The 14,659-nt window shown below is 28.8% G+C and overlaps 1 protein-coding gene across 1 annotated transcript; it reads right to left on the bottom strand.

Annotated features, from left to right (window-relative positions):
* Positions 9,351-13,194, bottom strand: LOC109327079 (uncharacterized membrane protein At1g06890-like). Its single transcript, XM_019560088.1, has 8 exons — positions 12,866-13,194; positions 12,588-12,729; positions 11,535-11,719; positions 11,381-11,448; positions 10,992-11,124; positions 10,636-10,797; positions 10,276-10,548; positions 9,351-9,848 (listed from the first exon to the last, which is right to left on the bottom strand). The coding sequence occupies exons 2-8, from the start codon at positions 12,706-12,708 to the stop codon at positions 9,741-9,743; spliced, it is 1,050 nt and encodes a 349-aa protein (XP_019415633.1). The 5' UTR covers positions 12,709-12,729; positions 12,866-13,194; the 3' UTR covers positions 9,351-9,740.

The following is a 14,659-nucleotide window of genomic DNA, read 5'->3' as shown; positions in this document are numbered from 1 at the left end:
TACACAAGTAAGATGTATATTCTTAATAATATGAATGTATGAGTAATATGTGCGTTTTAATTATTTATTTACATTAATCTATCTATATAATTTAATGTTTACCATTAATCTAAGAATAATTGTATTTTTTCACCTCATCAAATGTGCTTGAACATGCAAATGTATGAGTAATAATACGAATGTATGAGTAATATGTGCGTTTTAACTATGCGAATGCATGAGTAACATGCATTTTCTTAGTAATGCAAATGTATGGGTAACATGTGTGTTTTTAGCCATGCGAATGCATGGGTCACGTGTATTTAATTACTCTCATTATATTATTTAATTAAAAGATAACAATGGTATATATATTCATGAAAAATATATGTATTTTAATTAGTAATATAACAAATCAATTATTAGACTCTTTTTATTATTTTGATTAAATTTATAAGAAAAAATATCTATCATATCCTAACTTAGTGTGTTTTTAATTTATGAGTTATTTTCATACAATGATTATTAGCTAAAACATAATCAAATAAATAACATTTAATTATACAATATTTGAATGCTAAAAATATATTCAAATATTTATACACAATGAACATTAATCTAAAATAAAACATAAGCATTTAAGAGATATGCTAAAAAATCCTTATGACTTTATATGATACTTATAAACGTAATCACAAAAAATATGATGCAAAAATAATTTCTTATATTTATAATTTTATATAGAGAATATAGAGGTGAGATATTATCCAATACAATTTTAATTTTATTTATTGAGTTATTTAAGAATCAAATATTTTCTATAATCACACTTTCAACAAATAAATGCTTATACAAGCGCATTTATAATTGCTAATATTCTACATTTACACTCAAAAATCAATGTTAATATTGTACCTATATGAATAGGAAATATAATGTTTCAATACATGATTTATTGATATTATAAAATATATGTATATTATATTTGCATTATGCATAAACAAAGAAGCGACCCGTGCAAGTGCACTGGTACACTGCTAGTTTTATTATATAGTTAATATAAACATACATTGTAAAAATGTGATTATATAGTGTAACCAGATAAACCATGGTACCATTGAACATTTTAGGAGAAAAAATTAAGAAGGAAGTGACATGTGACAAGTGATGATGTGAAAAATCTCAACTGATAGGTTTGATTATGTAGTGTGTAGGTGTAAAATCTATGCACTAACAATACTAACTTTTTTACATTGTCAGCATATCATCCACAATTAATTTGTATTACTTTTGTTTGAGAGTCAATGGTAGTTAACTAATCAATGGTGGGTGATTTGTTGACCATACGAAAAACCCTTACATTGTCAGTGTATACATATTAAAATCAGATAGTAGTACCACAAAACCTTTTAGGAGCGCAAAATTAAGGATGAAGTGAAATATGACAAACGATAATGTGAAAGTAGTTTATTTGTCATATAGTCAATGAAAATATACATTGTAAAAATGTGATTATGTTGTGCTACATAGTACTATCAATCATGAAATCTTTTAGGAGAGAAAAATTTAGGAAGTGACATGTGAAGTGATGATGTGGAAAATCTCAATCCATAAGTTTAATTATGTAGTATGGGTAAATAGATAATAGTGTCATGAAATCTTTAAAGGAGATAAAAAAATAAGGAGGATGTGACATGTGGCAAGTGATGATGAGTAAAGAGTTTTTTAATTATATAGTTAATAAATTATTAAAATATACATTGTAAAAATGTGATTATGTAGCGTGAATAAATACATAGTAGTATCATGAAACCTTTTTGGAGGGGGAAAATTAAATAGTAAATTACATGGGACGAGCGATGATGTGAAAATAATTTATTTTATTATTATAGTTAATATAAATATACATTGTAAAAATATGTTTATACAGTGTGAGCAGAAAAATAGTGGTACCAAGGAACCTTTTAGGAGGAAAAATTAAGAAGGAAGTGGCATGTGACAAGTTATGATATGAAAAATCTCAACCCGTAGGTTTGATTATGTAGTTTGAGTAGGTGCAAAATCTATGCAATGATAATGTAATGTTTTTTACATTGTCAACATATTATCTACCATTAATTTGTATTACTTTTGTTTAAAAGTAAATATGGTTAACAAATCAATGGTGAATGATTTGTTGATAGTGCGAAAAACTCTTACATTATCGGTGTATACATATTAAATCCAGATAGTAGTACCATGAAACCTTTTAGGAGGGCAAAATTAAGGATGAAGTGATATGTGACAAATGATGATGTGGAAGTAGTTTATTTGTTATATAGTTAATAGAAATATACATTGTAAAAATATGATTACGTCGTATAGGTAGATAAATAGTATTACCAACCATGAAACATTTTAGGAGAGAAAAACTAAGGAGGAAGTGACATGTGAACTAATGATGTGAAAAATCTCAACGCATAGGTTTGATTATGTAGTGTGGATAGGTAGATAATAGTAGTATTGTTAAAATATTTTCATACTGACTGGTTGGACCGGTCCCAATACCATCATGGTACAATAATTATATCGGTCATACAATCATACATGTCAAAATTAGTTAAAACTAGTCATACCAACCGGTTTTCAATTCAACCGTACATGTAATACCAGCCAGTTTTTATTTAAATTAATCTTTTAATAAAAATAAAAAATATTGGGTTTTATGATTTTTCAACATTAATTGTGATATTATATATATATATATATATATATATATATATATATATAATTTCGTTGGTACGAGGTTCAATTACTAAAGCACCGGTTGAACCACTATACCAGTACCTTAACCGGTTTGATGACCGATACAGTATTAATAACATTGAATAATAGTGTCATGAAACCTTTAAGGAGAGAAAAAATAAAGAAGATGTGACTTGTGGTAAGTCATGATGGGTAAAAAGTTTTTTTATTATATAGTTAATAAATTATTAAAATATACATTGTAAAAATGTGATTATGTAGTATGAATACATACATAGTAGTATCATGAAACCTTTTTTGAGGGGAAAATATTTAACAATAAATTACATGTGACAAGCGATGATGTGAAAAAAATTTATTTTATTATTATAGTTAATATAAATATACATTGTAAAAATATGATTATATAATGTGAGCAGATACACAGTGATACACCATGGAACCTTTTAGGAGGAAATATTTAGAAGGAAGTGACATGTGGCAAGTGATGATGTGAAAAATCTCAACCAATAGGTTTTAGTATATAGTGTGGGTAGGCAGGGGTGGATGTTGTCAATGGCAGGTGGGGTAGTTGTCCCCGCTCAAATTTTTTTTTAAAATTATCATACAATATTTTTTTGATATGTTTCAAAATTCAACAACAAAACTCTAGAACAAGAGTATAATATAAATGCATTATCAGTGTAAAAATTTACATACAGTCATTATATCATTTACCATTCATTTAGATTACTTTGCTAAAGAGTTAATGAAAATTAGATATGAATGGTGGATGATGAAATAATAGTCTGTAGAACTCATATACTGTTAGTTCATACATTTTTTCTCCAAGAACAATACTTCTACACAAAAATCCATTATTCTCTCCAAAACTCTTACCCTCTATGAAACTTCACTCTCTTGACTCTCTTGAGTATCGCATGACACATTCCTCATATCTTTGATCTAACTTCTCATAACTCTTCAACTTAACCCATTTAATTTTCACCTTAAAATGTCATACTTACTTTTATAAGTTAGTTTTCTTTAATTGCTTTTTCCACATGCACATTATCACATGCCTATGAAATCATGACATGATTACTTATGATTTGTTTGTTTTTTGCATCAAATTTTATTCATTAGCATTGTCATTCTTTGTTAGTGAACTATTTTCTGATTGATTAATTTTAGTGGGGTTATCTCTATCTTTCTATTTTTTCTCTTTATAATTTATAATTTTCTTTAAAAAATATTTTTATCAATCTCAGTCATACAATATTTTGATTAGCTATTTGAGAGGATATAAAAACTAACTTATGCCCAAATTTGCATTCTTCCGAGTTTAAAATACATATAATGTTTATAAGAGATAATTGCTTAGGAATATTTGGAATTTCTTCATAGATTTGTTATGTTAAATTTTCTATTATGTTTCTTGGAAATTTAAATATAAGAAAATAGCTTATTTTTATATTTAAAATTTATATATTTTCTAACGATTCCGTACATTATTTATGTATAAATCATAATCCCGCCCTTATAAAATTATGGTCAAGATCCGCTACTGTGGGTATGTGTAAAATCTATGTAGTGATAGTGTAAAGTTTTTTTACACTGTCAGCATATCATGCCCCATTAATTTGTATTACTTTTGTTTGAGAGTCAACATTGGTTAACAAATCAATGGTGAATGATTTGTTGATCGTGCGAAAACCCCTTACATTATCAATGTATACATATTAAATCCAGATAGTAGTACCATAAAACCTTTTAGGAGGGCAAAATTAAGGATGAAGTGACATGTGACAATTGATGATGTGAAAGTAGTTTATTTGTTATATAGTTAATAGAAATATACATTATAAAAATGTGATTATGTCGTGTGGGTAGATACATAGTAATACCAACCATGAAACCTTTTAGGAGAGAAAAAATTAAGGATGAAGTGACATGTGAAGTAATGATGTGAAAAATCTCAACCCATAGGTTTGATTATGTAGTGTGGGTAGGTAGATATAGTAGTATTGTTAAAACTATTTCATATCGGCTAGTTAAATCGGTCCCAATACCGGCACAATATAATAATTATACCGATCAAAATTGGTTAAAACTAGTCATACTAGCCGGTTTTCAATTGAACCGTACCGGTCATACCGACCGATTTTTATTTAAAATTATTTTTATTGAAACTAAAATATATTGGTTTTTATTGATTTTTCAACATTAATGTTGATATGTTATATATGTATATCTAATTTTGCTGGTATGCGGTTTAATTAATTAACCATTGGTTGAACCATTATACCACTATACCATTACCTTAACTGATTTGATGACTGATACAATATTAATAACATTGGATAATAGTGTCATGAAACCTTTAAGGAGAGACAAAAATAAAGAGGATGTGACATGTGACAAGACATGATGAGTAAAAAGTTTTTTTATTATAAAGTTAATAAATTATTAAAATATACATTGTAAAAATGTGATTATGTAGCATGAATAGATACATAGTAGTATCATGAAACCTTTTTGGAGGGGAAAAATTAAACAATAAATTACAAGTGACAAGCGATGATGTAAAAAATGTTATTTTATTATTATAGTTAATATAAATATACATTGCAAAAATTTGATTATGTAGTGTGAGGAGATACATAGTGGTACCATGGAACCTTTTAGGAGGAAAAATTAAGAAGGAAGTGACATGTGACAAGTGATGACGTGAAAAATCTCAACCTATATGTTTGATTATGTAGTGTGGGTAGGTGTAAAGTCTCTACAATGACAGTGTAAAGTTGTTTACATTGTCAACATATCATGCACCATTAATTTGTATTACTTTTGTTTGAGAGTCAACGGTGATTAACAAATCAATGATGAATGATTTGTTGACCGTGCGAAAACCCTTACACTGTCAATGTATACATATTAAATCCAATTAGTAGTACCATGAAACCTTTTAGCAGAGCAAAATTAAGGATGAAGTGACATGTGATAAATGATGATGTGAAAGTAGTTTATTTGTTATATAGTTAATAGAAATATACATTGTAAAAATAAGAAATGTACTGTTTAGTAGCATAGGAATATAGGGTTGGTGTGTGATTGGAATGATATGTTGGATACTTATATTTTTGGAAGACTGGTAAAATGGGTTACCTTAGGTGTTCTGTTTTGTGTTATGTTTTTGTGTATTGGGGTACCCTGTTGTAAGGATGAAATTAACTTCTGATACTCTACGAACACAAGTTTTACTTTACTTGAAAAAACTATAAGTTATTTGTTTGTATGCAACTAAAACTAACTAGAAATTGCATTCCCATAGATAGATCATAGTTATTATGTAGTTGTTTGTAAACATGTTGTATATGACTTTTAGTCATGACATTTTGATGAATATTATCACATTTGCTTTTATTAGGTTGCTTTAGAATGACAAAAGTATTGATAAGTAAATATATATACTTAGTCATTAAAATAAGGACAATTGATTCTTGGAAATAAATTATTTATTCACATAATTATAGAAAATGAACTTGAATTGTTGAAGTCTTAAAAATATATTGTTATGTCATTTGGGCCATGGTTTTTAATTAGAAACTCATATTTATTAAATGTATCCACAATAAATAAAATCTATGAAGGAAGAAATTCATAGTCATAAATAGTTGTTGAGAAATAAATTCTATAAAAACATTTTTATTTATTTATTTATTTCACAAAAGAATCGGGTTGTTACATTTAGTGGTATCAGAGCGGGGTTGATCCTAACAGGCTTAGGTTATGGCCTTACATACTTCTATTGTGTGACTCTGAGTGGTGTGATTGTTTGTATGGTTTTGTTGGTTCCTTTGGTATTGTTATTTATATTAAATGCATTATTGTTAATGTATGTGTGTGCACAGGAATAGCATGGCCAACAATGCTGCTATTCTGGCACAAATGGCGGGTATCCTCCAAGCCATGTATCAGAATCAGAATCAAGTTCCATATTAACTCCATATAATAGTACCATAAAATCTTGAAGAAGTGAAAAAATCAAGAAGGAAGTGACATGTATCAATTGATGATTTTATTGTTAATAAATTATTAAAATATACAATGTAAAAATGTGATTATGTAATGTGAATAAATCGGGTTGTAATGTGAATACATTGTACAAAAGAATCGGGTTGTTACATGTGACAAGTGATGATGTGAAAAATCTCAACCCATAGGTTTGATTATATAGTGTGGGTAGGTGCAAAATATTTGCAGTGAGAGTGTAAAGTTTTTTACACTGTTAACATATCATTATTTATATTACTTTTGTTTGAGAGCCAATGATAGTTAACAAGCGAATTATGAATGATTTGCTGACAGTGCAAAAACCCTAATACTGTTAGTGTATACATATTAACTCCATATAATAGTACCATAAAATCTTGAAGAAGTGAAAAAATCAAGAAGGAAGTGACATGTATCAATTGATGATTTTATTGTTAATAAATTATTAAAATATACAATGTAAAAATGTGATTATGTAATGTGAATAAATCGGGTTGTAATGTGAATACATTGTACAAAAGAATCGGGTTGTTACATGTGACAAGTGATGATGTGAAAAATCTCAACCCATAGGTTTGATTATATAGTGTGGGTAGGTGCAAAATATTTGCAGTGAGAGTGTAAAGTTTTTTACACGGTTAACATATCATCCATCATTATTTATATTACTTTTGTTTGAGAGCCAATGATAGTTAACAAGCGAATTATGAATGATTTGCTGACAGTGCAAAAACCCTAATACTGTTAGTGTATACATATTAACTCCATATAATAGTACCATAAAATCTTGAAGAAGTGAAAAAATCAAGAAGGAAGTGACATGTATCAATTGATGATTTTATTGTTAATAAATTATTAAAATATACAATGTAAAAATGTGATTATGTAATGTGAATAAATCGGGTTGTAATGTGAATACATTGTACAAAAGAATCGGGTTGTTACATGTGACAAGTGATGATGTGAAAAATCTCAACCCATAGGTTTGATTATATAGTGTGGGTAGGTGCAAAATATTTGCAGTGAGAGTGTAAAGTTTTTTACACGGTTAACATATCATCCATCATTATTTATATTACTTTTGTTTGAGAGCCAATGATAGTTAACAAGCGAATTATGAATGATTTGCTGACAGTGCAAAAACCCTAATACTGTTAGTGTATACATATTAACTCCATATAATAGTACCATAAAATCTTGAAGAAGTGAAAAAATCAAGAAGGAAGTGACATGTATCAATTGATGATTTTATTGTTAATAAATTATTAAAATATACATTGTAAAAATGTGATTATGTAATGTGGATAAATACATAATAGTATCATCGAACCTTTTAGGAGAAAAAAGGAGTAAGTGACATGTCACAAGTGATGATGTGAAAAAAAGTTTATTTTATTATATTTAGTAGATATGATTACTACATAATAATAAAATATTTTTACTTATCTTATTATAAAAATATTTTTTATTTTGTAAGTTTTTTATATTTTTAAAATATTTAAGATACTAATTCAATTTTCCTTACTTTTTTGGTTGGAGCATGTGATCGAGTGAGTTCACATAAATAATAAAGAGAAAAAAACTTATTATTTGGTCAAATGAAAGTTAGATTCTATTTTCTTTATTTAGTTATAAGAAATAATTATTGTCATACTTAACAACATAATATATATTAAAACTTATCTCACCATCTTTTTTTAGATGACGAGGGACATATAATACACAGAGAAACAAAAATATATTAAATAATAATGAAATCGTTTTGGTTTATTACAAAATACATTACAAATTATAAGGACATTTTTTTAATAAACAAAAGAGAAGAATGATTTTATAATCAAATTATATGCAAATTTAAAAACTATCAATTTATCCTAGTTAATGTATAAATAATTAATTAAGGGTAAGTTACACGACACACATTGAAGTTTAATTTAATTACACTAATCATCACTTTATTGTTTAAAATTTACACTCGTCTTCTCTCCATTAGTAGTCAATATAATAATGTATATAAATAAATAGTGAAACATTTGTATATTGTTAGTGTAAAAATTTATACATAATCGCTACACCATCCACCATTTATTTGTATTATTTTTTCTAAAAAATCAATGATAATTGAAAATAATTGATAGATAATATATAAAACTATTACATTATGAGTGTATATGTTTTTTCTCATAAATAAATTAGAGTTGGTTTATATAAGTGCAACAAAAAAAGAGTTTGTTAATTTCATTAAAACTGACGGTATCAGTATTATAAAAAGTGAGCCATTTTAGCTGTAATGAAAAGATAAAAGAACATAGCAAAACACCTTCTATTGCTCACTAAATGCTACCTCACCTTAAATAGAAATGGGAGATTGAAAGTGATGTGAGAACCATTTGGAAGATATATAATAAGATATTAGTAAAGGGATGTAATAGGTTTGAACTTTTCTGCTTTTACTTTTTCTTCATTTCATATCTCCAAACACATAATAAGACTAACCTCTTTACAAAAAGAACAAAGCTAAACCCTTTCTGTATATAGTTATTCACTTCATTTTCATATGACACACTTAGAAGAAAAAAATAAAACACTCATTGTGGAAAAAAGTACAACAAAATCTTTATAAGCCCAACCCTGCATAAGCACACACAAAAGTTTGAATTCATCTTCCATCATACAAAGAAAGTTTGAATATCTACGTAAATGTAATATGATATGAAAACGTCATTAGGAAATGTCTGCTACTACTATGAGCCATATTTGTTGGCCAATAGAACCAAAACATTACCATGGCACTCAGTTCCTCATTAATATTTCATGTAACCAAATGATTCATAAAATGCTAAACTGATGATGCTACTTAGGAAAAAAAGACACATTCTTTGCAGAACTTATTAATTCCACATTCATTATGGGTATTAACCCTCTATAAGGCCTATATAACTGTTCTTCACAATGATTTAACATACAACATAAGCACATCACTAGTCTTTGTCTTTGCTCCATGCTTGGGACTTTTGTCCTACAGTATCAGTTGCTACTGTAGTTCCATTTTCCACATTAATGAGAGGATCAGATTCAGCTTCCCTTGCCTAGAAACATTTAGATTAAATGGGGTTATAGAATGTTCTTGCAGGAAATAATGGTGTAAATGCAAGACTCAAATATGCAAAGTTAGCATGTGTTTGGATATGTTTGCTGTAAAGCAACTTTCAGATAAACTGTCTCATTAATCTGTTTCATTAAAGTTGTGTAAAAAAAATCACTTTTATACATTAAATTGGAAAAAATGGTACGAAATTGTTTGTATAGATTAAAAATCTTTGTTTTGTAATTAGTTTTGCAAGGATGAAATGAGAAAAAGTGTCTGGTTTAAAAAAATCTAACAAATTTTTTAAAAAAGCTTCAGACTTTCAGCTTCTCTAAAATCAGTTTTTTGTAATTCAGTTTGCCAAACATGCTAGAAAATACAAAGCTGTTTATGTCTGCCAAACATGCTTTTAGTTGGATTAAACAAACCTGGGAAGCTTGTGCTGCAGCTTCAACAGCCTTTTGCTGATTCTCAAGAGTGCAATAGTAAGAATAAAGAAACATCCCAATCATTGCTATCAAAATACCGAGTATGTTTCTCGAGCTGAATGGATCTTGCAGTAAAATATAACCGAATGCCAATACAAGGCATGTCTTCAAGTGTCCAAGAACCTGATAAGTGACTGGAGATGTCTTCCCGATAACAAGAAATGTGCTAAAGTTGACAGATATGGAGATAAGGCAGGAAAGAACAATGAAAAACTGCAATGCAGAAAGAAACAATTCAGAAGACATTAAAAAAGAGTTAGAGTGACGAAAAAAATCTGAAGAAGAGTTTTCAACTCTCACCGTCACTTGTGTTGTATACTTGAAAGCAAAAACATTTAGGTTGGTCAAAAAATTATCGAGAAATGGACCACAGATTAACAGGGTTCCGGCTTGGTATGGACATGATTGATACAGAAGCTGGGTGGAAGAAACCTTGAACTTCTTCTGGATAGTATTTGTCATCTGGAAGTAGGTAATTAAGGACTAGACACCGAAAAGAAAATAAGTTGATCACCCGGGAATAACAAATCATACAATCATCTTTCTAAGGCTTTTACCAACAAGATGTTGGTCTAGTGGTGCAAGACCCCACTTGATCCCTAGGATATATTGTTCTATTCAAACTATAATAAAAATTGAAATACTTTTAAGGATACGATCTGAGCAACGCATGTTGTAATCACAGCTAGCAAAGATAAGATAGATCCCAGAGTATTGAGCTGCAAATCCGTGACAGTTGCAATCCCAACGCCCAGAAGGAGGATACCTAGGGCAAATTGAATCCTTCTACTGCAATGACAATGAAAAGATATCAGTTTAAAATTTATGGAAAAACTACTATAGGCAGCAAGATTCAAACAGAAAAATCGAGCACGGCTATTGGATATAATCATAGTTCAGGTCAAAGCAAAGAACAAGAACAAAACACTTAAAAAGCATGTGAATGAAACAATTTTTTCATTAATCTTACATAATTTACATTATAACTCATGTATATATTGACACCAAGTTATTAAAACTCAGTAGGATTGATAGGAAGCTAAACCTGAATTTCTTCCCAAGAAAAAGAGTCTCCAACATTACAGTACAAGGAATGATAGCCAACTTAGTCATCTGAATACAGATATAATAGAGATGTTCAGAGTCAACAATAATCAAGATTATCACGAGATAGACAGAAACCGAACTAACAACCATACCTGATAAAATCCAACAGAGTTGAACCCCAGGCTCAAATTTAAAAGTCCAATTGAGATTCCATTTAAAATCCCAAATCCCATAACAACTTTCTGCTCAAAAGGTTTGTGCTCAAAGAATCTCATTTTGAGTGCCACATGAAGCGAACAAAACGTGACAAGCAGATGCCAGCTTGTCAAAGTTGTAGCTGCATGATTACAAAAGGAAATGTTTAAAAACCTCGCAAATGTCCCTCGAACAACACACTTGAACGTAAACAGGGAGGTCCTCGAATTTGAATATACCAAGGAAATAACCCAAAACATCAGCATACACCACACTTCTTTATGAGGAAGCCCACATGGTATTCACATTATTAATGGCTGTATTGATATAGGGAAGGAAGACAATATCCTTAACTATATAGCGAAAAGACATTCATTTATACTTCCAAATAGCCAACATTTAAATTTAGAAAAAGAAAGGAAACCAACAGAGTGGTGAGCATTCTGATGAAAAGTGTCTACACAACTAAATTCCAAACACAAATGCAAACGATAAATTGTAGAAATTGACAAATCAAATCTCTAATTCTTTTTTAATAGAAAAATCCATCCTCCAATTAATATTTCTAAATACTTCTAGTTTCACTAAGTGCAAGCTGTCGAAAATGATTGTTCATCAAGAATGAAAACAAAATACGTTTCATTTTCCTCCACCTCCCCATGTTATTTTTGTACCAAGCAAGCATAAAGTGATGTTCACTCAAAGATTTCCACCTAAACAACCGATCTTTATCAAGATCACCCTTACAATATAGCAGAAGGCCAGAAGCTGCACAATACTGAAGGGTGCAAAGATCAGATTTAGCATAACAGCAACTACAATGGAGCAACTTACAAGTTCAAACAAAAGATGCAAAAGAGAAAATGATTTTCATACAAGACAAGGTCAATAAATCCTAATTGAACAAAGATGATATTAAAACTAAGTAGAAAAAAAGTAGGGAACAAAAGAAAAAGAACAAAATTTTGCAACAATCTAAAGGGGGAACACAACTTTCAATCTAAGCATACCAAAAATGAAGTGCAGTGAGCTCATGAGTGCTTTATTGCAAATCACAATAGACACAGATGAGACTACAGATAGAGTCAACGCTCCAATAGTTCCAAGCTGAAAACGTTCTCCCTCACCCATCTCTGTCTTTGCTCAAAGCACCTGAAAATTTGAAGAAAAAAAACCCAAAACCAAAAATACCCAGTTTCAATTAATAAACATACCAATTACAATAACAAGACACAGAAAAGGAAAGCATGGTATAAGAGCAGAAAAGGGAGAAAAGTAAGAACTTTACCTTAAAAACAGAGAAAAGGGAGAATTTTGAGGAGTGAAACTAAAAAGTGAGTAAATGGGGTTTACGAAATGGGAAAAAAGAAGAGAAATTTAGATCGAGAAGGTAGAAAAAGAGTGAGAAATGGAAATGGGACCTAACACATGATCCAGGTAGTTAATGAAAGAAAAGAAGATAAGAGAAGCATGAAATGTGTTTAATGTTAAGTGATGTTGCGTTTAATGTTAATAATAAGCATAAGACATTGTTGTGATGCAGATGTAGATGAAGACTGTGAATGATGTCAATATGATGAAGTGGGTAGGACGCGCTTGCACAGGAACGTGGTCAGCTCCCAGAATCTCTCCCGTACCAGACAGGAAAGATAAATCGTAATGACGCTAAGAGTAAAAACACAATAAACACATTTTTATTTTATAATTTATTACAATGTTAAAGACCAATCTTAAGAATAATAATATTTTTCACAATGTTAAATATTATTCTTATTTGAGTATGACAATATCTATGTTTTACCATAACATTTATCTCTCTACACTTTCTTTCGGCTAAGAACAACTCCTATATAAGAATAAAAGTGAGAAAATAAGAATGATACACCGGAGAAGAGAAAACAATGCTTATATTTGGTTTTGTTTCCATTATATCTTTATTTATAATGCCAGATGACATTTTAAAAATAAAAATAAAATAGAATTTATTTTGGAAATGATATATTCTTCTATTAATCTTGATAGACACAAGAAAATGACATATATTACTTGTAGTGATAGATTTAGGACTCAGAGCTAGGTTGTGCAATATATATTAAAATTTAAAATAATAAATATTATCGAGTATAAAAAGATGAAAATATTAATGTCAAGTTACAAAATATAAATATATTTAATCAAATAAATTACATATTTCATAATTAAACTTTATCTTACGTTCAATAATTAATTCATTGTAGTTGAACACTTCTTGCAAAATATAATCATTATACAATTTTCGTATACATCTTCCATTCCATTTTCACACCATATTTTTCACAATTCTCATAGTTGAAAAAATTATTTCTACAATTGAATTGTTAACTTCAAAAGAAGATAGACTAATTGATAAAGTGTGCCTTCTAATTTCAACCAACAAATCTTAAAAATTATTAATTCCTTTAAAAGAAGCAAATTACTTATTATGCATATCAATGATTAAGTTTCAAGTTGTTTATCAAACATCACTAAATTAGTTGAATAAATATTACGTGCATAAAAATTTACAAATTCAATCAATCGTTAATAAATCAAATATTTTTTTTTGGTATAGAAAGATTAATAAGATGATAAATAAAATATTTTTTTTGTGGGTTGGAGAGATCTTGGTTGCTCTGAAACACACATTGAGTAAACAATGGGATTCTGGTAATAAATATTATTCTATTTAAGTAAGGTGACATGGACACCTGATCTTAATTGGGGTTTGATAAATATCTATTATTCTAAGAATCTAAGTTTTCAATGAGAGTAAATTGTGACTTTTTCCATTTATGTGCCATCATCACTTGGATTTTTTAATTTAATGAAACTTCAGTTTTACTCGCCTTATTTGAAAAATGTCAAGTTCATGTTTATTGAAATTATGGACTCAATATGTTTTTTACAATCAAGTACATAGATCAATTGGTATAAGATTATTTTAGTTTAATAAAAGCGCTTTAGTTCTAATATATAAGTGTACAAGGGTTAAAAAATTGGTAGAGACAACTTGATTTTTATATTTGACAGGAGCAAAGTTATATCTTGTGGATCACACCAAAAA

This window comes from Lupinus angustifolius, chromosome LG14 (assembly GCF_001865875.1).
Source record: "Lupinus angustifolius cultivar Tanjil chromosome LG14, LupAngTanjil_v1.0, whole genome shotgun sequence".
NCBI lineage: Eukaryota > Viridiplantae > Streptophyta > Magnoliopsida > Fabales > Fabaceae > Lupinus > Lupinus angustifolius.
The sequence above is the reverse complement of the archived record's forward strand: the minus strand, read 5'-3'. Positions and strand labels throughout refer to the sequence as shown.

What these genes read in the sequence shown, in the direction of transcription:
- LOC109327079 (XM_019560088.1), bottom strand. Translation starts at nt 12,708, where the DNA reads ATGGGTGAGGGAGAACGTTTTCAGCTTGGAACTATTGGAGCGTTGACT. An exon ending in TTTCTTGGGAAGAAATTCAG is followed by an intron (nt 11,125 to 11,380) that starts GTTTAGCTTCCT and finishes TTGTCATTGCAG; the next exon opens with TAGAAGGATTCAATTTGCCC. An exon ending in CAACATGCGTTGCTCAGATC is followed by an intron (nt 10,798 to 10,991) that starts GTATCCTTAAAA and finishes ACCTACTTCCAG; the next exon opens with ATGACAAATACTATCCAGAA.